The sequence below is a fragment of the Pipra filicauda genome, unplaced genomic scaffold, assembly GCF_003945595.2.
Source record: "Pipra filicauda isolate LSUMZ 115617 unplaced genomic scaffold, ASM394559v2 scaffold185_size1782982_pilon, whole genome shotgun sequence".
Lineage (NCBI taxonomy): Eukaryota > Metazoa > Chordata > Aves > Passeriformes > Pipridae > Pipra > Pipra filicauda.
In genome coordinates, this window is record NW_024104293.1 from 670,669 (window position 1) to 694,243 (window position 23,575).

At 44.8% G+C, this 23,575-nt stretch overlaps 2 protein-coding genes across 2 annotated transcripts in view; one reads left to right on the forward strand and one right to left on the reverse strand.

Annotated features, from left to right (window-relative positions):
• Positions 1-260: 260 nt before the first annotated feature.
• Positions 261-10,459, reverse strand: APOBEC4 (apolipoprotein B mRNA editing enzyme catalytic polypeptide like 4). Its single transcript, XM_039380109.1, has 4 exons — positions 10,276-10,459; positions 4,330-4,391; positions 2,397-3,719; positions 261-2,020 (listed from the first exon to the last, which is right to left on the reverse strand). The coding sequence occupies exon 4, from the start codon at positions 1,969-1,971 to the stop codon at positions 1,006-1,008; it is 966 nt and encodes a 321-aa protein (XP_039236043.1). The 5' UTR covers positions 1,972-2,020; positions 2,397-3,719; positions 4,330-4,391; positions 10,276-10,459; the 3' UTR covers positions 261-1,005.
• A 9,179-nt stretch (positions 10,460-19,638) lies between these two features.
• RGL1 (ral guanine nucleotide dissociation stimulator like 1) overlaps positions 19,639-23,575 on the forward strand; it is a 54,190-nt gene continuing 50,253 nt past the window's right edge. The window contains exons 1-2 of the mRNA XM_027723474.2: positions 19,639-19,767; positions 21,055-21,165. Coding sequence (XP_027579275.1) covers positions 19,741-19,767; positions 21,055-21,165 — 138 coding nt within the window. The 5' untranslated portion in view covers positions 19,639-19,740. The remainder of the gene's footprint in view (positions 19,768-21,054; positions 21,166-23,575) is intronic.

Sequence of the window (23,575 nt, forward strand, 5' to 3'; positions counted from 1 at the left end):
CTGCCTGGGTCCCTCTGTCCACCACCCCTTGCCCCATTCTCTAAGACCTTTAGTATGTTAACAAAGATACTGAATCACAAAGACAAAACGCTGCTCTAAAGTGTAGAATTATTTTTTTAAAGTTACACTTGGACTGTGCAGGTAATTGTTACCCTATTCATCATCATGGCTGGGCTTCGTGAACGAAGATTTGGGAAGGCTCTGACCACGTTTGTTACAGGCACGTTGGTGACTTATGAGGCCAATACGAGATAGACATATCTGATTGCAAAAGGCACGGTAGAAAGACTCTTTAGATGGTATATATGTTACCCTATTATTAATTAGGAAATTACACAGCTTTGTGAGAATCCTCTTAATGGAAGGCAGCAGCCCTAGAAATAAATATATACACACACATATATATGCATAATAAATATATACACACACATATATATGCATATATAACCCCCCCTATTATTAAAGGAACAGCTTGTGGGAAAATTTATTCCTGCATCAGCTCTACCTGCAGGACCACCTTGTTGATGGAGGAGGAATTTAGGATGTGTCATGTGTTCCACCAAAGCTGCCTCAGCTGGGAAGCTGCAATCCAGCTGTAAATGAAGTTGTAGCTTGGGGACTGTAACTGACATTTTTCTGGTAGAAATTGGCTTAAAGGCAATAAATTAGTTGCAGGAGGTAATTAAAATATCGCAGAATCAGAGAGTTTGGGTTGAAAGGACCTTAAAGGTCATCTAGTTCCAACCCCCTGCTGTGGGCAGGGAACATGGAGGTTTGGGGTTTACTACTCTGGATTTATGTTTGAAAGGTAGAGGATTAAAACAAAAGTACGTTCACAATCAGTTATTTGAGACCCACAATTATACTGTGGGTAAGAGGGGACTTTTGTGGTGCTTTTTGCCATCTGTGATCTAAGTTTCACACCCAAAAGTGGAGGGATGTGTGTCATCCTCAGAAGAGGTGCATGCCACCGGAAAACATGTCAGAATGAGGAGTTCCACTGAGTCATTCCTTTGGCATTTTTAAATGCCTTACAATATTTATGGGTCTGAGGTATAGCTGTTTCCTCTGAGAGGGCAGAAACACACTTGGGAAAAGCACATGGCTTGGAGACATTGGAGGGAGCAGAGTGCCTTTCATGGCTGGGAAAGGCTGTCGGGAGGCCGGGCTGGGAGAGGGAAAGGCCTTTAAATTCTGCTGCACAGCCAGGTTCCCCTCCATTCCCTGGGGAAAGGCTTCCCTAAAATACGTTTTCGCTCCTGTTAAGTTACTTTGATGTGGGTTTTGTCGACCTGCTGAGGCTCCCGATGGCAGCACTCGGTGAGGAGGGGTCGCCCCTGTGATGCCACACACGAAGTGGCGAAGCAGGTACTGCTGTGCCCCCTCTGGCAGCCTCTGCAGGGTCACCCGAGGCCAGAGGCTGCGGAGGCTCCGCAGAGCCCGGGCATTCCCCCCGGCACGGGGAGAACCGCTCCCGGTGTGACGGAGCTGGGAGAAATAGATGCAGAGCGTGACGTGTGGGTGTCTCAGCAGGAAGCTGTACATTTTCCTTAAGCAGCAGTGCTGAGCCTCGTCACAGGGGGAGAGGTTCGAGTAGAGGATGATGCACCCGATGCTTTCACAGGCGGCTGTGGCTGCGTCCAGGTACCCGCCCGCCTCGAACAGCACAGCCTCGGGGTGCTTGGCTCGGGCAGTGCAGTTCGTGGCGTGGCCTTTCTGCAGGACTCTGCCTGAGAAGCTCCTCAGTTCGTAGAAGAGAAGGTGCCTGTTTTGGGGAGTCGCTGTGGGCCTGTGTGGGGAGCCAAAGAGCCCGTGAAATTCTGTGTATGGCACTCTGGCTTCTTCCCCCGTCCGGATGTGGAAGGGACACCTGGCACAGGCATGGCACTGTCTCTGCCACCAGCAGGGCTTTACCACAGTGCCCTGGTTTGTCAGAAACTCTTGGAAAATGGTTTTCTCTCCTGCATTCATGTTCTGCTGAAAAATCTCCCTGTTTATGTCAGCTACACAGCTGACAGTCCTGAGTGAAAAAGGAAAGTAATATTTTAATTCAACCCTTCGATTTGTTTTGTACTTAAAACTACAAAAATAATAGGGCACAATCTCTTCAAAAAGCTAGTGAGACTTGTAGCAGCATATGGAAACTTGCTTGGTGAGACACAGAACAAAACTCTCACAGCCAGGGAGCATTCTCAGTTTTCACAAACCAGCATTTTTACTAGAAACATGAGCAAAAAACATTTCTCTGGCTTCAGCCCTCTGACCCTAGACAGGAGAATCTGTGTAATAGAAACAACCACACTTTTCAGGATTGAATACAGGTTATTCTGTGATTCAATCTGGCAAAAGAAACATGCAAACATGAGAAAAAAAAAATTAAAAAATGGTATAATTACCATCTCAGCAGCTCCAGCTCAGGATAATAGGAAATATTGATCTGATTCCCTTCAGTGGAATTTTAGGTTTTCACTTTAGGGCTCTTGCAAGCTTTCTCTGCAAATTCCATGGTGCATAAGAAGGAGGTTCCTCTTGCCTGGCTCCTTGCTCTGGGCAGTTCGGCTGCAGAAGGATCTCTCCCAGAGCAGGAACTTGGCCCCAGTTGTTCCAAGGCAGGTAGGTTCCTTTAGGTGTTTCCAGGTGCCAGGTGCTGGGAGACAGGAACACAAACAGGATTTGCTCTTGCAGGGCCAGGCACCAGTGGGAGTTGAGATGCTGTTCTGTGCCTATTAATACTTTTTCCATCTCTGGAGTTTTAGTAACTCACTTGGTTCTTTGTTGCTGTTTGATACGAGGTTTTATAGCTGAAATCTGGGTGTTCTGACGAACGTCCTACTGAGTTTCTTTCCAAATGATTTCTCTGTGTATCTGCCTGCTGTGCCAGCTGGGCAGAAAGCTCCTGTTGTAATTCTGCAACAGGTTGTCCCTCCTTTAGGAAGCTTGTAACCCCCCCCAAGGCTGTAATTCCCTGGGCTCAATCACGTTCTGCATGGGTGGGGTGCCAGATGAGGGAAAACACAAGTTTTGTGTGGATGAACAGCTTTTGGCTCAAGCAGAAAATTATTTATTTGTCTTCACTGCTGCTCTCATTGAGCCCCTTGTCATCCCTGGATCTGGTTTAACTCTGTTGCTGCTTCTCTGAGTACGTACAACTTTTCCATCTGCATGTTTTATCCCAGCTTACTTCTGCATTCCACCTCGATTTGCCCTCTGTCACTGCTTCATTTTCTTCTTAAATTCCTGACTTGATTAATTAGCTTTGTTTTCCACTCCTGACTCTACACTAACTTCCATGTATTTTCCTGTGCTGGAGTTCCTTCCTGATCCAGGTCATTGTGCTGTTCTCGTTCAGATTATCCCTGAAGATTGGCTTCCTGACATCAGGAATGTTCCATTTGTCATTTCTGATGTTTCTGTACGTTTTTGATGTTCAGTTGTGCTCTATTCTGGGCAGTGCAGCGTCACCCTGGCAGCGCTGGGCCTCAGGAAAGGGAGAATGCCTTTGCTCCCTGACACAGAGGAGAGCAGATCTGGAGAAGAGATTTCTTCTTTGGAGTGGGATGTCAGGAGAGGCATCACCACTTGCAGGTTGCAAATACAAAGGCAGTTGAAAAAGCTGCAAATCTGGGGTGAAGTTCCGATTCCCTCTGCTGGTGTTTCTGCACAGCTGGGATGGCCACATGATGGCAATGTCGCACCTCGGCGATGTGCCCCGTTCCCTGCTGGAAGGGGCCGATGGCTTGAGCTCTGTTTCAGTGTTGCTAAAGGTTTTCCACCAGAGGCACCGGAAATTTTCTCTCTCCCCCTAAAACCTGCCTTTTTTTGTTTGTTCGTTTGGTGTTTTGCCCTGATCTAAACCTATCATATTTTCAGTCTCCTCAATTAATAGTCACATCCTTAGGGGATGGGAGTCAAATCCCAAGCTACCCAGTTGGATGGATTAATTGGAAGAGTGTTCCAAGTGTGTTTCTGTGTGTACAGCATCAGCCTTTGGCCCCTTTGCCAGTGTTGTCCCTCCCCAGGAGCCACCATCCTGATACAGATGATGGCAGATGGATCACTGGAAACTCAAAACGTGGGTTAACAACTTCACATCTCCTGTACAATTATGTTTAAAATTATAATTATATCCCTGCCTATCCCAACTATACTTGGAGGGGACCCGGACATAATTATAACTTTAGGGAATTTTTTCACTTATTACTAAAATGCAGCCCTCTCTGGGGCAGAGGGCAGGAGGTGTTGATTAGTGCCCCACAACAAGGTACAAACGTTCACAGGAGGAACTGGAGGGGAATGCTTTATCCAGTGAAAACCACAGGGAAAACTTACATGGTCAGTCCATAATGACTCAGGTTGGAAGGGAGCCAGGATCCAAGCCAGGTGTTCTGCTCCTAGGGAAAAAAAACCCATAATGATCAGGGCTGGGATTTTTTTAAAAAAATCCAAATATTAGCTAAAACCTGGTATCTCTCCAGACTAAAAAGCACACAGAAATTCTGATCCGTCCCAACGTGTCCAGTCTGGACCTGATTTTACTGATTTCAACGTAGGATATTGGGATTTCTGAAGACGTCTTTTGGAAATGAAGTTGTGTGCATTGATTAGGCAAAAGCTGATGCATGATTATATGGAATCAGGATGATTCTATTCCCCAAGCTAAACCATGATCTGGTTCCACAGCCTGGTCCAAGTGTCCTCTGTGTGTGTGAGGGGCTCTGGCACTTCCCTCGATAACGCTGCACTTAGGACAAGGACGGGTCCTTTGTTTTGCCTCTGAAATGTGTTGAAATTCTGTTGCGTTTCTTAGTACAGCCTGGTGCAAAATAATCTCTATTGGAAGCATTTTACAGATGACTTCATTCAGTAAGGAGTTTATCTGAGTTCAAAGTCCAGAGCAGTCACATGGTCCCTTAACAGCCAGAGACTCGATGTTCCTGCGCAGCCCCAAGATTTTAAAAATAAGGAATAAAGGACGCGAAGGAAGAAGCAGCATCTGTCCACAGCTCCTCATAACCACAGCCAGACAACTTAAACCCAAGCTGCTGTGGCATAACCTGCCTCCACACTCCACAGTCTCCAGCTCATTGGACAGAGTGGGATATCTTGTGCCGCAGGAACTCTGGCTCCCGGCTCCGGAGTGGAGCCCTGGTGCTCTGCATTCTGCCACCAGGCCATAAAGATTAGCCAGGATTTAGGGCCTGAGTTGGGAACGTTTCCTGCTCAGGCTCCTGTTAAAGTCAGACCTTCACAAAACCGTTCCACCAAACTTTCCTTACCTGGCTTGTCCAGTCTCAAAGTGATTGGAATTATCACGTTGCTTCCTGAGATTTTTCCAGAGCTCCATTATCTTTTTGTTTCCCTTTAAGCCTAAAAATAAGTATTTTTCCCTTTTCTGTCTATTAAAGATAGAATTGAAAACGACAGAGCAGCAAACAGTCTGTAAGGGGAATGACAAACAAGGACATTTAAATGCCACAGGTAGGGTAACCAGGTTAAATTTTAGGACAGCAAAAATCTTAGGGAAAAATTAGAGAAATAACCCAGCATTTTGATTATTTAAAAAAAAAATTCCCATTCTACTGAGTGTGGTCACACTAGAGATGCTAGGTGGAGAATTTCTTCCATATTAATTATAAAGTGTTGTGAGGATGCTTTGTTTGTCAAACAATTGGACAGATTTCCTCTTGTCCTAAGAAAGAGCCAAGGACCTTGCCAAGAGCCTGTGTTTGTAGACAGAAAATATAAAAGACCAAAATGAAAGTTTAGAGATGGAAAGAGACTTTATATATATATATTGCATATAACATTGTATGTTTTACACATATACATATCAAATAAATTATATATATATAAAAAATATTCTGCTTTGTCTTCTTCCCATTTAAAGTGAAGATGATTCTTGGGAGTCAAAGCAACATATTTAATTCTTAGAAAATATCAGCTCAGGAAATAATTTAAGATTCAGGGTCAAATGATTCATGAGCACACAGATTTGCTTCCATGAAGATCAGCGGAGCTTGGATGGTTTCCAGAATCACAGGGCCAGGGAAAATTTTACCAGTTACTGGCATAAGTGTTATGAGACGGGCAGAAATGTTCCTTTTAATTTTGGTATGAACTATGAGCCACATACAATGTTCAGTCCAAGTGTGAGCTCGTTTCTCCTTGTCTCTTTTCAAGGCCTTCTTTAGGGATGAATGGAGTTGTGCTGGCAGAAAACCCGTTGGAGTTGTGACTCCACTCTGTTCACAGGGTAAAACAGGCAAATCCTAATTAGTAGTGCAGTAATTACACCTATCATCCCCTCCTTCCAAAGTAGCTGCCTGGTGATTGCAATCAAACTGACAAATGCTGGCTTGTATGTCAAGGAAAAAGAGGAGGCAGAATTTGGTGTTCTTTGGGAACAGATGCCAGGGATGCTTTAACTGTGGGCTGTGAGCCTGGGCATCCCAAACAACTCATATTTCTCCATTTAGGTGCCCTGTGTTCTTTTACCATGCAGGGATGAGCATTGGCTAAATAACACAATTTAAGATTTGCTGCTCTGAACCCAATTATCAGCCTTGCCTGACTTCCCTGGAGATTTAACTCTTGAGTCTCTTCCAGAACTCAGCTATGACCTCAGATGCTTTGTATTTTGGGATTTAAATGTAAGGAAGTTAGCAAGTAGTATACGGATTTTCAAATTAAAGCCCAAGGAGCAGTCTGAGCATAGCAGGACTTCTTGGCTGTAATCCTTGGATTAAGCATTGGCTTTCCTTGCACTTGTAAATAGACATTGTGTTTCTCAGGAAAAAAAGTAATGTCCATCAAAATAATCTTGAATCCTGGGGAGATACAGTGATAGCTGCATTGTTAGAATTGCATGTGGAAAGAGATTTACAGTAAATTTCTTGGTGTTCAGATTAAACTGGACAATATCCTTATGTGTCGATGGCAGCTGCTAGGATTGCAGCCACAGAACTATCCAACCCCATCTGGCAACTCTTCCCTCCCCACAACAAGGGTGACATAACTACAGGGCTTAAAAATGTTAAATACTTAAATAAAAGTAGAAATAAAAACTTAGTAATGTTTGCACTGCTGCTGGACACAGAAGCTTTTCCACGGCTTTGGTGGCGTTCAGATCAGGTTGTTAATGAGTCCTGTGTTGTTGTGAGAGAGCTGGAAATAACATCTCCCCAGATCTTACCAAATCTTATCAAAGGCATCGTGCACTTCTTTGCCAGTTTGCCCTTTTGGTTTCAGCCCCTCTTTCTTTTTATAAGGATTTGTTCCTAGGCTGCCAGGCCTGAATGGAGAATGGGAAGTCACTCCAGCTGTTTTCCTCGTGTTGGCACTCTGTGCTGAACAGGAATTGCTGAGCAAAGAACATAATTTCCCCAGAGATGTTTGCTGGGGTAGCACAGTCTGGATTTTTTTTTTTTTTTAATTAGAAGTTCCTGCCAAATACTATCATCAAGGGTTGGGGGAGGAGGGGAGGCAGGGAGGGAAAGAAATACATAAAGTCTGAAATCCACTTGGAAGAGCAAGAAACCCGCCTGGGAAAGCAAGAGCAGTGTTTTTCTCTACAGAACTCTTGCTTTTTAACATATAACAGTTTATACAGAAAAGAGGACTAGGACTTTTTTTTTCCTTTCCCTCTTCCATGAATCTTGGTTCTGACTGTTGCTTCTCCAACAAAGTTGGAGGGATTGTGCAACTTTGCACTTGGTTTTGGACTAGCCAGTGGAACAAAAAATAAGCAGAATTCCTTCTCTTAAGAGGGTGCCAAATTACCAAGTGCCATCATTCCACATTGTGGTGATAAATGCACGGCTGGTCATGGCTTGCAGTGAGCCTAAATTCTCTATTTTTTCCTTAAAAAAAGATATAAGGCTGTGGCTTCCTTGCTTTCATTTTGCTTTACAAAAGAAAGGTTAAAGAAACAAGCTGTAAAGAATAATTAAGATGTATTTGGGGGAAGAGGAAGATAAAGAGCCATTTGACTTCTTGCTTGCAGGTTTAATTCAGGATAAATGTGTAGTGACAGAAATATACTGGGACCTGATGCTATCTGATGCTGGGACCTGATGCTGAATGTGGAATGCATTGGGTGCTTTATTCCAGTCCTCAGTGCACTGGTGACCACTTTATTTGTACTTCTGTATTATTTTGCATTATTTGACACTGTCTGGTGTTCTTGCTGGCAGCATTACTCAACTTATTGCCTTGCAGTCTGAATAGGCCTACCTAGTAAGGTGATTTCAGGTAAGAACTGATTTGTGGATGAAAGATGGAATGTTTTAGCTCCTTGTTTTGAGGATGCTGCTAAATCCCTGTAATGCAGAAGGCAGCTGTGGCCATACCAAGAGTGACCAACTGCCTGTATAGTCCTGACAGTTCAGCTGTGGACAAGTATGAATAACTTTTTACAGGAAATTTTCCTCCATGGATCCTCTCAGTGTTCAGCTTATAACCCCAAGTGAAAGAATTTAATATTCCTTTGACTTTCTGGGGTGTGCTTTAGTACAACTGCATAATTATTAATTATCTGCTCTAGGTTTTGATTTCCAATGCAGCTCATCTCCCCGAGCACAGTAACATATGGCACAATTAACATGCTGTTTATAATACGCCCTTGAAAAGAGGATCTTCCATCCTGGTTGTTGGTGTGTTTCCAGCTGTTCTCCAGAGAACAAAACAGTTGCTTCTGCACCAACTTTTTTTACAACTTTGTGTAACGTTGTTCAACTTTGGCCAGTTTTGAAGTTCTTGGTTTTTACTGAGGAAATCTTCAGGTGAAAATGTGGAAACATGTCTTTAGTAATGTCATCCTGATACAGTGGATGGGGTTTGAGTTTGCCGTGTCCGTTGCCAATAGTCTAGGTGACAGATGTGAATTTTTTCTAAAATTTTCCACTCTGTTACTACCAATACAGGAGGATTTCCCCTTCACAGGCTTTGGTTTACGTTTTTTATTTTGCTTTTTGGGTTTTGTGTAATTCCTCTGTGAAGATCATCTGGAGGAGAACTGGGGGAACTGTCAAAACACAGGTTGTTTCCTGGCATTGTCTAGAGCATTGCGGGTTTTCCACCTCCTTCCTGTCTTTTGTTTCTGGGTTGATAATGTTGTCTTTAAATAACCTCAAATAAAAATATTTAAGCCCGTAGCCTCGGCATCTCAGGTGCAGATTTATGGGCAGCCCAGGGCATTCCAGGGGCAGCAAGACCTTTTCTGTCCCGGCACCTTTTTTCTGGGAGGAATCTTCATTCATATTCAATTTTGGGGGGCAGAATAGAAATTTCAGCACTAGGCTTAAGATTCCTCCCAGACAAAAGATACAGAAGGGGCCAGCACAGAAAGGTCTTGCTGTCCATGGAGTGCCCTGGGCTGCCCATAAATCTGTACCTGAGAGCCTGAGAATATGGCATTTCTTTCCTGGGGAAAAGGGCTGTCTTTTGCTTTCAGGAGCCCAGCGTGGAAACTTTGGGATTCTGTCTCTCAAAAGTGAATAAAAATTAAAAAAAATAAAATAAAAATAAAATAAAAATAAAAATAATAATAAAAAAATAAAATAAAATCAAAACAAAGTAAAATAAAACAGAAGCATTCTGTGGGGCAGAACACAGCAGTCATTCCTCTCCAGGGCAGGGAGGGAATGTTTTGAGGGCCCACATGCAGCTGCTCCAGATTACTGGAGTTAACAAGGAAAAACAGTCATTTCCTGACCCACCTATTATCATTTGGGTCTTGGAAGGCACCTGGGAGCCTCCTTTAGTGGCTCCTGGGTGGAGCCGTGGCTATTAAAGGGGTAGGTGGGGACACCCTGGGCATTTGCTTCTGGCAACAGCCACCGATTTCCTGAGGGGAGTCCTGGAAACAGAGCCGAGCAACAGAACTGCCTGGTCAGTGTCCTGATGTCTCTGATCTAACGCTGTGCTGCCCCCAAGTCACCTCGCTCTGACTGAAACTGTCTCTGAATGTGCTGGAAGCACAACTTGGAGAGGAGCAGAAAAGGCATCTGGGGAGCTTCATCTTCCCAGGGGACGACGCTTTAGGGATATCCACTTTCTGAACTGCACAGATAGTTCAGGTTCCCACAGAAACCTGCTGGGCCGTGGCCCTGGGGCGGGAGTGTCAGGAAAGTGGCATTTTCAGTGCAACCATAGTTATTTTCCTTGGAGCTCTCAAGACTGGAAGACAATAGTGTCCACGGGCCCCTCGCAAACCATGGGGCAGGATAAACGGTGTAATTATGTGTCTTTTCCTGCTCTCTGCACTCTCTTCCTTACCTGTCCACTCCCGATCGCCTCCCTTTCCATGCGAAGGGTTCATTCTCTCCGCTAGAGAAGAGCTCCAGTGCTCCCGCTCTCCGCTCCCTGCCCGTTCCCGTTCCCCGGGGAGCGAGCGCCGGCCCTGCCCCGCACCCCTGTCCCGGCTCCTGCGCATCCAGAGGCGCTGCAGGCGGCGGCTCGGGAAGGGAGCCCCCGGTCCCACCGCGGCAGTTGCACATTCCTTCCTCCCTGCCAGAGGGGCCCCGCTGCTCCCCGGGCCGGCACAGAGCCGGGCGCGTCCTGGGACATCGGGGCAGGGCTAAGGCTCGCTGGAGCTGTGGGCAGCAGTGCACCTCAGCACCGCCTGGAGTCCGAGGCTGGGAATTAAAAATCGGCAATTCTGCTTGCTGGAGCCTCTCCCAACTCTGCATTTCTTCTCTCCAGAGCACAGCTGGACTCTGTGAGCCCTGGAGACCTCGGGGAGTCCCCCGCTCTGTACAGCCCGGTGGCCCCTGCTCCAGTCTTTCCATCGACTGGGGGTCACCCAGGTGGTCTTTACCAGCATAAAATGTAAATTACATCACAGCCCAAGGCATTAGGGTTGGACTTGATGATCTCGGAGGTCTTTTCCAACCCTGCTGATTCTATGATTCATTCACACTAGGACTGGACACTCCTGGCTGAGGTGAGCAGTCCATGGAAGTCAGACCAGTGACAGTCCGGGGGGTGTTTTAAGTTGGATACTTGCAGATTTTTATTGTCCAGAAACTCCATTCTTTTCAGTATCTCTTGCACAAATGTTTCCCTGTAGTAAGAGATCGATTTTTCATTAGTGCAAAAGCGTGGTGCCTGCCTGTGTCCGGGGGGGGGAAAGCCTCACTGCTTTGGTGTCGCGGTGGTCGCTGTCATCATCGTTGTCGTCGTCCACGTCATCAGCAGCGGCGGCAACATGAACATCGTTATCATCATCATTTACGTTTACCTCAAGGAAGAAAAAAGAGATCAGAGCCAGAGAAAAATAGTTATCACCATGGTCACCACGTGGTGACGAGTGGGGAAGAAAGAGAAAGCACTATGCTGCTCCGACTGAGAAAGTCTCAGTGCTGCATTTTGACTGATTTGGAGGATGGGGATATGGGCTTTGGAAACCTCAGTCTGCAATAGGTGGAAGACAAGAGTCATGATATCATAAGGGAAAATGTTAGAGCTTACTTATGCTGGTAAAAGCATTTCACCTCCCCTACCAAAATAGGTCCCTTCCAGAACATGTTTAGCACTCCTTTTATTGATCCAGAGTGGATGTAACAATGCCCTGGGTTACGAGTGGCTGGTGCTGCATCTGAGGAACATGACTGAGCATCTTCCTTATCTGTGTCGTGATCATCTTATTAAACTGTGTTTCACAAGAGAGAGAGAGAAACGTAATGGACGTTAAAAGTAAATGTACTGCTGTCTGCATTTCAAAACTGCCTTTGCCTTGTTTTTAAACAGTTATGGATTTTCTTCTCCAAGGGTGGATCTTGCTGGAGAGTTTTTAGATAATGAAAGAGCAACTCCCCTGAGGAAGATTCAAGGAAGCTGAAGAAGGCAAGTCGCTGGTGTACAGATTGTTGTATGTGACTACAGAATATTTTAGAGATGGAAGAGGTAAAACCAGTCAAACAGAAAAATAACTCAAACCCCCCAAGCCCCAGCCTCCCCAAACCTGGATTTCATTGCACTGCACTCAAAAGATATCCTTTCTAATTTAGAGATTCCTGTGTTCAAGGCTGTCGTAGTTAGTAAAGCCCTGAAATTTTAATTGTTTGAGGTGTATGTACAATAAAAAAAACATTACGTGGTTGCAGAGGGACCAGTATATCTGTTGCTAAAGTTAATTGTTACATCTTTGTTTACAATTCTCTTGTTCGTGGCTCCTCCCTGCAAATCTAAACAGTGCTCAAAAGAAAGCTCAAAAAAAGAGTTCTGTAGCAGGGCTATAAAATCTTTGTAGGATTTGGTGAAATCAGATAGGATGAATGTAGCATTAAAGGAAACAAGAGACCTGTAGATAAGCTGAATTGTTGCTTCTCTTCAAATATTTCCCTTTTAACCCAAGGAAGAGGAGAAAAAACCCATGATAACTCTGTTTTTACTGTTGCTTGAGTGCTGGAAAAAAGGTAGGGTTAGCAGAAAGCTTCCAGGAATTTTTTTTAGAACTGTCTGAGAAGTCTGTTTGTGGTGTGCAACCATCTTCAGCCTCCAGAAGATCTCTCTTATATGACTGACATTCAGTAGGCTTTCTTAAAACAGCATCTAGGAACTTCTGAGTATCTTGAAATATGTCCCACAAGAAAGAGGGAACATAGTTTTAAAGCTTAAAATGGATCATTTATAATAAGAAATCCAAATAAGATAAATTATTATGGTAATACAAGGATTTGTGATCAATTTATACCTGTTACTTTGATCTTAGAGGTCAAGAAAATTTGAGTACTGGGATTTGTTCTAGGAACAGCATTTAAATTCAAACTCTTCATTTATTCTTTCTGGAAGCTAAGTATGCATGAAGGGAACGAGTCAAACTCAAGACATGCCATCTTATTATAACCCAAGGGGTGGGAGGGACAAAGTCCTTGGGCTTTGAACTAGTTAGATATAAATACAGAGCTCACTGGCAAAGGTCTGCTCAGAGGAATGGGAGGCCCAGATAGAGTGGGGAGTACTCCCAGTATCCTAAATAATAGAGACTCCAATACAATTATTAAGCCCAGAGTCCTCTGGGGAGTGCTTGGATTAAAGGATACCAGAGTGATACAGGCTTCTGGGGAGGAGATATTTCTTTTTTTAAGAGGAAAAATGAAAAATACTCTAGTGCCAGAGTTAAGGAGATGAAAATCCTCACAGCCAAAAGAGATTTATCCTGTTTAAGCATACTGTAACAGGGCCATAAAAGTGCAGTGTATCTGTAACCAAGGCAAAATGAAACAAGGCAGAAGGGAAAAAGCAATGTTTGTAAATGGGAAGTTTTGAGAGCTCATTTAATCGAATAGTTAAATTTCTTGTTCTGGAAACCTGAAGCTTGCTGGAAAAGAACAGGAACCATGGCAAGCAATTTGGGAATGAGGGGGAGGATTGAGTACCAACTAGCCAATGATATAAGTAACAAGTCTGTCAATGTACTGAAAGTAAGAAGCTTCTTATGGAGAATCAACGTGTTCATGGAGACAAGAGAGCAATTAGGGAAAACCAGAATTTTTTGTGCTGAATCTACCCAATACATGTTTGTGGCACGATCAATTTAATTATTAAACCTTACTTAGGTGCAAAAACAGAGATCTAAATCACAGTGAAGGCAATCTTTTGAGCGACACTTGAATATGAGAGCCATTTGATTTATATGTGACATGAAGATTTTGGTATGAAGATGAAATTGGTCTGTTCCCTTATGGTGCTGTTGTTTGTGTCGCTGTTCTTGTAGGGATATAAAGCTTGCTGGATGCATTAGCCTTCTCTTTTCACTCTTTCATAACTTTTTGTTGGAGAAGGAAGTAATAATTTTTATTAGTTCTGCGTAGGCACCGAGGTTGGTTTTGATCCCATGACAATGGAATTGATGTCAGGAGAATTAGCCACAGTCACATTTGTAACTGAGCAATGCCTTTTTATACTATTACAGTATTTATTCTTTGCAGAAAGCTTTAAAATTGTTCAAATGAGGCTCTTGGCCCCCGCTCAAAGGTGAATTTTTTGGAAAGTCTGAGCGAAAACATTTCATCCATGTGTGAGTATGAGCAGAGTGGAAAACTATTTTTCCCCTCCATAAAGACTTTTTGCTGCCTTCTTTTGAACAGCTCTGCGGCATGAGTAGCTGAGGCCTGTGGGCTAAAATTTGGCATTGAAATAGCCATAACTATGAAGTGTCTTAGTTTTGGCTTTGATTTGACTGAGTTATGAGCCTTAGAAAACCGTGTTCTCAGCATGTACTCTGGGGCGTTTTTTCTTCCTTCAAAGCTGCTGAAGGGTGCAATGGAGAGGATTTGCTGTGAGCAACTGAGGAGCTCTGCAGCATGAAATTGGAGAAAGATATTGCTCTGAAACTGCAGGGCCACGTGGGGATGGAAAGAGATCAGGAGACCTCGCAAAGCACTTATGGCCTAGGAAAAGTTTCTGGGTGTTTTGTGATATGTGCAACTGAAACTCAAGTTCTACGACCTGCAGTCTCTGCTCCTACAGGTCATTTCCAAAGAGCCAAGAGAGGCTCCCCTCCTGCAGAGTGAGCAGGGATAAGGTGTGAGTAGGGATAGGGATAAGAGCAGATTCTGAGGCACACTGGCACTGCTTAAACCCCTCTTGAGTCAAAGGCTCGGGGAGTACAATACCCTGTTGTTTCTCCACATGTTGTAGCAGGTGGTGCAGTTTCCCAGCTATGTGCCTGTGCAGTGCTGTTTTGAAGGCTTTCCCAATAGGAGTCCAGGGACTCGCTGTTCCTGGAGGAGATATGCCCCTCAGATTGAGATTATGTCCCTCTGGACAGCACAGCCTGTGAAACAGTGCATGCCTATCTAATTGCAATCACATGTGAAATGAGAGGGCCAGGGAAGGCTGGATGTACTTCTTTAACTACATAATTTTTGACTTAGCATTGTTAATTATGCAGCCTTATGAATCATTAATTTAGTTTTATGTATGGGAGCTCTGGTGCATTTCCTCTGGCATTTTACAATGAATCTGGTTAATATTTGCAATTACTTGGAGGCTTCTGTTTAGTTCTGGTGTCAACAAAGATAGATTATGACGAACTTGTGTGCCTGGTTCTTTACTGAGCTGTTACTGCATTGTCACATCTTTCAACAGTGTTCAGAGTGAGTGGAGAGTAGTGTTTTCCCTTTTGCACAGGAGCAAGGATTGCAAAGGTTGCAGGCAGTGGAAGCCCAGATATAGTGTATAATGTAACAGGTTTTTTTGCTCTGATTAGTTAGTGGTTTGTGATTGACATTGAATGTTTGATTACAAGAACTTTTCTTACCGGCTGAGACGTAAGGATACTGCACCTCAGTCATTTAAAGAATATAAATATCCACGTTATTTTATCTCCAGATGAGGCAGATGGAGGACCTGGCTCACCTCTGTTACCCTCTACAGCAGCATGTGCAAAGACCGCCCGTGCGGATGAAAATGCCTGCAGGAGGTATGTGCCATAAAGGACCTTCAGCGCAGGTGAGATAGCAGTGCACTGAATGTTAAGCAGCTCTAAAGCACTCCCTGACAAACTACCTGTGTAATTGAGTGAGAAGCTGGAACTCAGGTGTTCACAACGGAAAGGAACAGGCCCAGGTGAACCTTGTACAGTCTCTGCGGTAAAGAGCTCTCTGCAGCCAAGCTACAGTTCAGAGTCTGCTGCCAAACACAATATAAAACTGATTCGTGTTTGGGTTTCTATAGTGTCTGCATTCTGTAGCTTTTGTGGTTCATCTGCATATGATTTTTTTTCAGTTTTCTCCAGAACTGTAGCCCACAGCACCTGTTAATTATCAAATTGAGGGCATGTGGCATAAAGAAAAGCAAGAACTAAATGTGGTTTATAGAAAACAGATGAATAACTACTAATGAGACAGTCTTAATAGAAACAGTATTTATTTCCTTTTGTAGCAGTGCACTTGTAATGTATCATCCGTTGCAGGTGTGTCTCTTTGGACAGGCTTTATTCTAAATGATAGATTCTTATATTTCCTATGGGATGAACAGACAGAGTGTGTCATGGAACTTTTTTTCTCGATTAACATTTAGGTAGTGCCCTTGAGGTGGCATTGCTTCAGAAAGAAAGGTAATACTGTAAAAATGTTGACTGCAAAGGCACGGTTACTAGGAAATGTCTCACATAACCAACACACAAACAGTTCTGGCTCCTGGCCTAATCAAGCACCAAGGAGTGGAAATGGCTTGAGCTGGCACTGCCATTGAAAGGACCATTGAAACCATGGCTGAACTTACAGTTTTTTGTGTTTTTCCTTTTTTTTTCTTTTTCAATAAATTTTTTTTAAAAAAAGGAGAGAGTGGTGTGTTTTTCTTTCCCATCTCCCAGGGAGCATCTCTTCCCAGTGAAGGTACGTTGCGTGCAGCCCTCAGGTACACGGCTTCTTTCCTTTCAGGCTGCATGACCTCTTCCTCTCCTGGAGAAGCTTGGGACCATTCTTACATCACCTGGTTGCTTTGTCCTTTTCTTTTGCTCTCCCAAGTATTTTCCATATTTGGGTATCTCTGACTTGTGCTTCCTTCTCCCCTCCTGCCAGGCCCCAAGCAGAGGCAGTCAGATGAGCTTTTCTTTACTTCCAGCTGCTTTATAGGTCTTTTGCTTTGTCTCCTCATGAAAGCATCTGCGTGCCAGCTGTAGCAACAGCTGAAAACAAGGAAAAATCATCACTCTGCAACTGACTTATTTCTCTGTGGACAGTCGGCCCGTTCTTGTTGGGCTGTAAGTGGTCAATGATCTGCAGTTTGAGAACCTTCCAGACCTCAAAGTATTTTCTTATATAACATTTCACTGTGAGAAGTGTAAGGTTGCATTCACAAGTGGATTTGTGTTTCTCTCTTGTCGCGAGGGGGAAGGAATGCTCAGATGTGTTAGAGGAACAATTCTGATTCAGTAGAAAGGGCAGGCACAGAGCTTGATTATGGCTGGAATGTAGTTATTGCATGTGAACATGATTTGGAAAGAACCAATGCTTAACACAGCGTTGACCGTGTGCCTCATTGGTGTAGATCGGTTTTGTGATTAAAGTCTGCTAAGAGAGCAACCCAGCAGTTCTGCTAAATTGAGCTGCAGACTTGTCTTATTAGTTTCATACTTCCTTCTGTCCTTGAAACCTTAAGAGAACATCTTTTAGATGAATCAGAGCCTGCTTTGTCTTCGTGTTTTCCTGTGCTTTCTAACCCTGTCTCTTGGTCCAAATAAGTGGTTGAACACTGTATAATGGAATCAGAATGCAACGAAATGGAAGTTAAATGTTACATATGCTTTCCCCCCTTTTCAATGTCAAATAATCAGTGTTTGGATATAAGGCAGATTTTTAGGGGCCTTGAAATATCCTTTTCCCAAGGGAGACAGTTATCAATAGAATGCCTGATTACTGTCCCTCCTGTAACCTTTCACTGTGACATGGTTGGACTCGGTGATCTTAGAGGCTGTTTCTAACCTAAACAATTCAATAATTCTGAAGTCTGGGCACTGTATCTCACGAAAAATATTTTGGAAAAGACTCTAACTCTGTGCAGGACTAATGGCAAATCTAATGAATAAAAAGAGTAGTTTCTTGCTCCTTGCTAAACTGGATGAGGTCATCTGGTGCTCCTTCCTGATGGAGCTTCTCTCTGTCACTTGTCAGTGGCCAAAAGGATTCAGGAACATCATCCCTGAGAGTGCTGTGCCCTGCCTTGAATGGCAAGTCCTGAGCTTGTCTCTCCATAAGGTGTTTCCTAAGGATTCAGTCTGAAACTTGATTGTTTCAGATGACTTCCATGATTGCCAAATTGAATCAATACATGGGCTCCTTCCTACTGCATTAACTCACTGCTGTTTTCTTTTTATTAAAGAAATAGAAGTAACAACCATTGTTTGGTGATTGCCACCCAAAGTGATGGTAGTGCACTTACTGTAGCACCAGAACATGGTACTGTGAAAAAACCTTTATTTCAGAATAATTATTTGGCTTTGGTGTTGTAGTCCTTGTAGCCAGATATCCCTTTTCATGTACTGATACGTTGGTCCTGTTCAATAGCAACTTGTTCAGAAGCTGCTCGCACGCCTGCAGGGCTGGCTACAAGGGATTCAACTCACGCTCTGGTTTCTGCACCTTAAAATTATGACGTGGAAAAGCGGTTTGCGAAATGTAAAGCATTCAGAATGCTCTGTGCAGTTTTACAGGAGAAGCCAAGGGACTTTGGGAAATCTAGACTTTGATTTGTATGGTACAATATGTTTGAGTCAGGTTATTAAAGCCTGTGTGTGCCTCAGCGTATTCAGGGTCACTTCAGGATCACACAAGTAAACTAAAATGCACAGCCTGCAAGTGAGCAGATCAGGTCACCCGTGACCACACAGCTCGGTCGTGGTTTCGTAGCTTAAAATAATGTTCCTTGCTTTCATACGGTGCCTCATCTTAACAGCTGCTTGTGCTAACAGCCTGTGAACCTGCACTGCTCCTCAGGTCATCAGCACTAACACTTGTGTACATAAAAACATTAATATACTGGAGATTACTGTTGGGCTTTGGGAGATCTCAGCTCTCTGGGTCAATTCTTAGCGTTTTCATTGCCTTGCACAGGAATTTGCACACTTGAATCACCTCTATTTTAATTTGTAAGCCCCAAAAAGCAGGTAATTAAAAACAGCTCAGCAGATAACTAAGTGGTTTTTTTAGGGTGTTTTGAGATTCTCGTATCAGCACACAAGTGCCTGCAGCTGGAGCTTCTACAGAGATGGTCATGGCTCATAGGGGCTCATCTGTGAGCAATCTGGAAAAAAATAAGGATATTAAGCTACTAGAGAGCATCCAAAGGAGGGCCTTGAGGATGGTGAAGGGTCTGGAGTGGAAGTCACATGAGGAGCGGCTGAGGGCACTTGGTCTGTTCAGCTCGAAGACTGAGGTCAGAGCTCATCGGGGCCTGCAGCTCCTCCCGAGGGGCAGTGGAGGGTCAGGCACTGATCTCTGCTCTGTGTGAGCAGGGACAGGACCCAGGGAATGGCTGGAGCCATGTGGGCAGGGTCAGGTTGGATCTCAGGGAAAGGTTCTTCCCCACAGGGTGGTTGGCACTGCCCAGGCTCCCCAGGGCAGTGGGCACAGCCCCAAGGCTGCCAGAGCTGCAGGAGGGTTTGGACAACGCTCTGAGGGACAGGGTGGGATTGTTGGGGTGTCTGTGCAGGGCCAGGGGTTGGACTGGATGATCCCTGTGGGTCCCTTCCAACTCAGCATGTTCCGTGTTTCTGTGATACTGTGGGAGACTGCTGGACAGGGCTAGGGCTCACTATAACCTTTAATTTCCTTACTTTCCAACTCGTAGAAGTTTTTAAAGTTAAGTTTGCCTTAAAATTCCTTCCTTACGGCGGCATTAACACCCTGGCCCCCCACCGCCCCCGCTCCCCTCAGCCCTGCCCGGGCACCGGGCGAGGGAGGGAGAGCGAAGGAAGGAGGCAGAGAGGCGCTTTCCCCGGCAGCCGGGCAGGACGCGCCGCGCCCGTCCCCGTGAGGGGACACCGGGCAGACAGCCCCGCTCCCGCCGCCCCTGGGCCGGGGCCGCCCGCAGTAAACAGGAAGGCTCTCGGGGGCGGGCCGAGGCGGGGCCAGGGCCGGGCCGCCTCCCCCGCTCCCTCCCGCGCAGCCGAGGGGCCGCTCGGCTCGGCTCGGCTCGGCTCGGCCCGGCCCGGCCCGCGCCCGCCGCGCTCGGGGCGGAGCGGCGGGGGCAGCGCGGCGTGTCCCGTCCAGGCGCCCGGGAAAGGCACCGAGGATGAAACTGCTGTGGAGAGCCAAAATGGTAACCGGGTGTCCCGTCCCTCTCCCTATCCTTCCCCTACTCGCAGATCCCGCTGCCGTGCCCGATGCCGGCGGGGTCGTGCCCGCTACCGAGCGGTGCCGGGCGATGCTGTGCCCGGTGCCGATGCTGTTCCCCGGTGCCGATGCTGTTCCCCGTGCCGATGCTGTTCCCCGGTGCCGATGCTGTGCCCGGTGCCGATGCTGTTCCCCGTGCCGATGCTGTTCCCCGTGCCGATGCTGTGCCCGGTGCCGATGCTGTTCCCCGTGCCAATGCGGTGCCCGGTGCCGATGCTGTTCCCCGTGCCAATGCGGTGCCCGGTGCCGATGCTGTTCCCCGGTGCCGATGCTGTTCCCCGGTGCCGATGCTGTTCCCCGTGCCGATGCTGTTCCCCGTGCCAATGCGGTGCCCGGTGCCGATGCTGTTCCCCGGTGCCGATGCTGTTCCCCGTGCCGATGCTGTTCCCCGGTGCCGATGCTGTTCCCCGGTGCCGATGCTGTTCCCCGGTGCCGATGCTGTTCCCCGTGCCGATGCTGTGCCCGGTGCCGATGCTGTTCCCCGTGCCGATGCTGTTCCCCGTGCCAATGCGGTGCCCGGTGCCGAGCAGAGTCTCTGTTAGCTGGAAGTTTGGAAGACGTTGCGCTCTGCTTTATTTTCCTCCGCTTTCCATTATTTGCGAGTTTTAAACCCTGCTCTCTACCACCCTTGTTTGGTTTTTTTTTTCCTTGTTGTTCTTGCAATAATAGGTTTTGGAAAAGCAAACCACAAAGCGCTTCAGATCCCTCCTTGTCAAGACAATTAAAATATTGCTCTGTTTTAAGTGCTTGTTAGCTTCAAAGTTTCAAGGCTGGCCGCCGAAGTAATTCAGCAGTTTTAAAAGTGCGACTCGTCCTTAACTAGAAAGCCAAAGAGATTAATTGCTGCAGAAAAGGAGGGGGGGGGGGAGAGGGAAGAAAAGACTGCTAATCAAAACCAAACTCTTTACTTAGAAAAGACTCTATGCAACTATTTAAAATATGTGCTAGTCTAGGAAAAACAGTTAAATGGAAAATCGGGTATCTTGATACCACAGGAAAGGACAGCTTGCCAAGAATATCTCCAGTGTTCCCTCAACCTAAAGGTATCCTGTATTGCTTTGATTGTTGTGTTTACTTTGTGCTACCCATCTTCTCGGCTCTGTGAGAAGCAGCAGAGCACCTGGTATAGATTGTGGTCTGCACAAGGGGAAAAATGTTTCTTTTTATCTTTTTTTTTGTTTTGTTTTTTGTTTCTTTCTCCTTTTCCTGGCAGACCACATTTCAGGATGGGGGTGAAGAGGTAGAAGAGGGAGCCGTCTACAATGTCACCCTTAAAAAAGTGCAGATTCAGCAGGCTGCTAACAAAGGAGCAAGGTGGCTGGGGGTAAGTGAAGCTGGCGCAGTGGCATTTGGGAAGGCTGCTCATGGACTTTGGAGCCTTCTCCAGGGAGCTGAATCCACATGAATTGTTACAATATTAACTTCTAGCACTGACTGCTCTCATTAAAAAAAAAAAAAGTCAAACCAAAACACTGAAATATTCTGCTTGGGTCATCTGAAACAACACTCTCCTTGTGTTGACTCTTCCTCTTTTCTTGACCTGTAAAAACAACTTGGTCAGTTGTGGCCATGGATCAGGTGATTCTTGGTGCAGAAATAAGGATCTTAGCTTATGGCATGAGAAGCTGAACATTTATTTCAGACTGGACTGTGGCTCATTTCTGCTGTTGGGAACCCATCTCAGGTCTGCCAAACAAATAGTCATGGCATTTTGACTGATGAAGCTCTCAAAACTCAGCTGAACTTCCTCAGAACTTAAGGAAATATAGCTTGGGTCTTATTTTTCTATTGCTTTCTCAGCCAGATGAGAAATTAATTGCATTTCTGCAAGAATTACAGCTCTGTCTTATTTTTCAAAGTTGTCTTCAAAGCATAAAGGCTTTCTGTGGTAGGTAAAATGAGCTTAAATGCACATGCACTCGATTTGACATGCTGGTGAGTGCCTTCACCTTTCTCAGACCAAGTCCCCAGTTGATATGAAATATCCTCACTTCACTGGAATCAGTGCAGCTGTGGCAGTTTGAGCCAAATCTTCAAGAGGTACTTATAACTTTCGTAGTATTTTGTTATGTTTATATATTTTCTTTGGGATCAAAGGAAATAATATAAGAAGTTGGTTTGATGTAGTATCAAGATATATATTTTAAAGGCTTTTAAAACTGCCCTGAGATTTATGTCCAGTCATTTTTCTGTGACATGAAGCAATACAGCAGTGCTGAAACCACAGTCAAGAAAAATAAGCAAATTCTGTCCTGCATACAGATAGTGCTTAGAATCATCCCTTCCCTTGTTTCCAAGAAGTACACGGGGTTCTAATCAGAACAGATAATTTCAAATCTGCTTCCTTTGAGTGGCAGATTTCCCATCTCTGCCTCCTGTTTTTACCAGGAAAAATATTACAAAGTATATTTGAGCTCCTGTAACTTTCCCAGATGGTGGTTTTGTGTAAGAGGTGGAGCTCATTTTGCATGTGTCTGTGGCCCATAAACATAGTTTAGAAAAGCAGAATTTTGCCCTGTTTGGGCTGTGTTGTTCCTTTTACGTAGAAGGAGTTTGCCAGGTGGTGTTCTCAAAGGAAGGGAGCGTGTGTGTTCCTGAGGTCATCACCACAGCTGATGGTGCCCATCTTACCAGGAGTACAAGGGACTGCAAGGTCAGAGCAGTGACTCTTAGCTTTCTGTGGCTAGCGTTAGTTTTCTGAGGTCAAAATCAAGCCCTGTTTGTGGGGAAGGAGGCATTGTGTCAGAAATCCACACCTGTTCTGGGCATAAATCGGTGACTTCAGCTTCCAGGCTGGCCTTTTTCAGAAACAAACAAACAAAAAAACCAAACCAAACCAAAAAAAAACCCAAACAAAAAAAATCTCTTGCATATTATCTGAACATATTTTGAAACATATGGGCTGTTTGTTTCCCTTAAGCTCTTCAGAACATAAAATATTTTAAGCCCTTTTTGTGATCTTGTTTTATTAATGGCTTTTTTGTGGTCCTAAAATCAATAAATAGCCTCTAACCCAGAGCATTATTTATGAATAGTCATCCCTGCCCCCAGCAGTCTGGCCTTGAAAAGTCTCTTTTAAAATCATCAGGTGACTTTTTTTTTTTTTTCTGGAGCTTATAGGGGTTTATGATGGTTTTTTTGTCCTATGCTTTGAAATTCATAGCACTAAATTAACAAGACATTGGATTTATCAATGTTGGACTTAATTTTTTTGATGGTGCTCTAAGTCAGGCTTAGGTTGAAGACTCAAAGTCAGCTGAAGAGTGGGAACAACCGTTTGTACATCAGCAAGTATTGAGTCGCAAACATAGTAACTCTCTTATTGATTATATGCATGCCTGGATTTACTTTTTCAAAAATTACTTTGCAAAGTCAGTTTGTAACCTGTAAAGGACTACTTTAGCAGTCTGACATTCTCTGAGGCACTGAGCTTTCGGTTTGTTGGTGTAGGTCAAGTCTAATAAACCTTTCTTAAAGTTCTGCATCCTCAGAACCCATCCAGGGTCACTGAGTGGTTGGCCCTGTGATGAGAGAATGGTCTGTTTAAAGGCCAATCATAAAATTCCAGTTTAAGCTCCATAAACACTTGCCTATTTAAATACAGAAATGTCTGTCTTGTGTTTCAAACTTCTACAGTTAATAAAAGAAAAACAGGCTGTGACTTAGGCAGGCATCAGCAGTTCTATAACTTTCAGAAGTGTGAAGCTTTTGGATAATCACCAAATTTCTTAGCT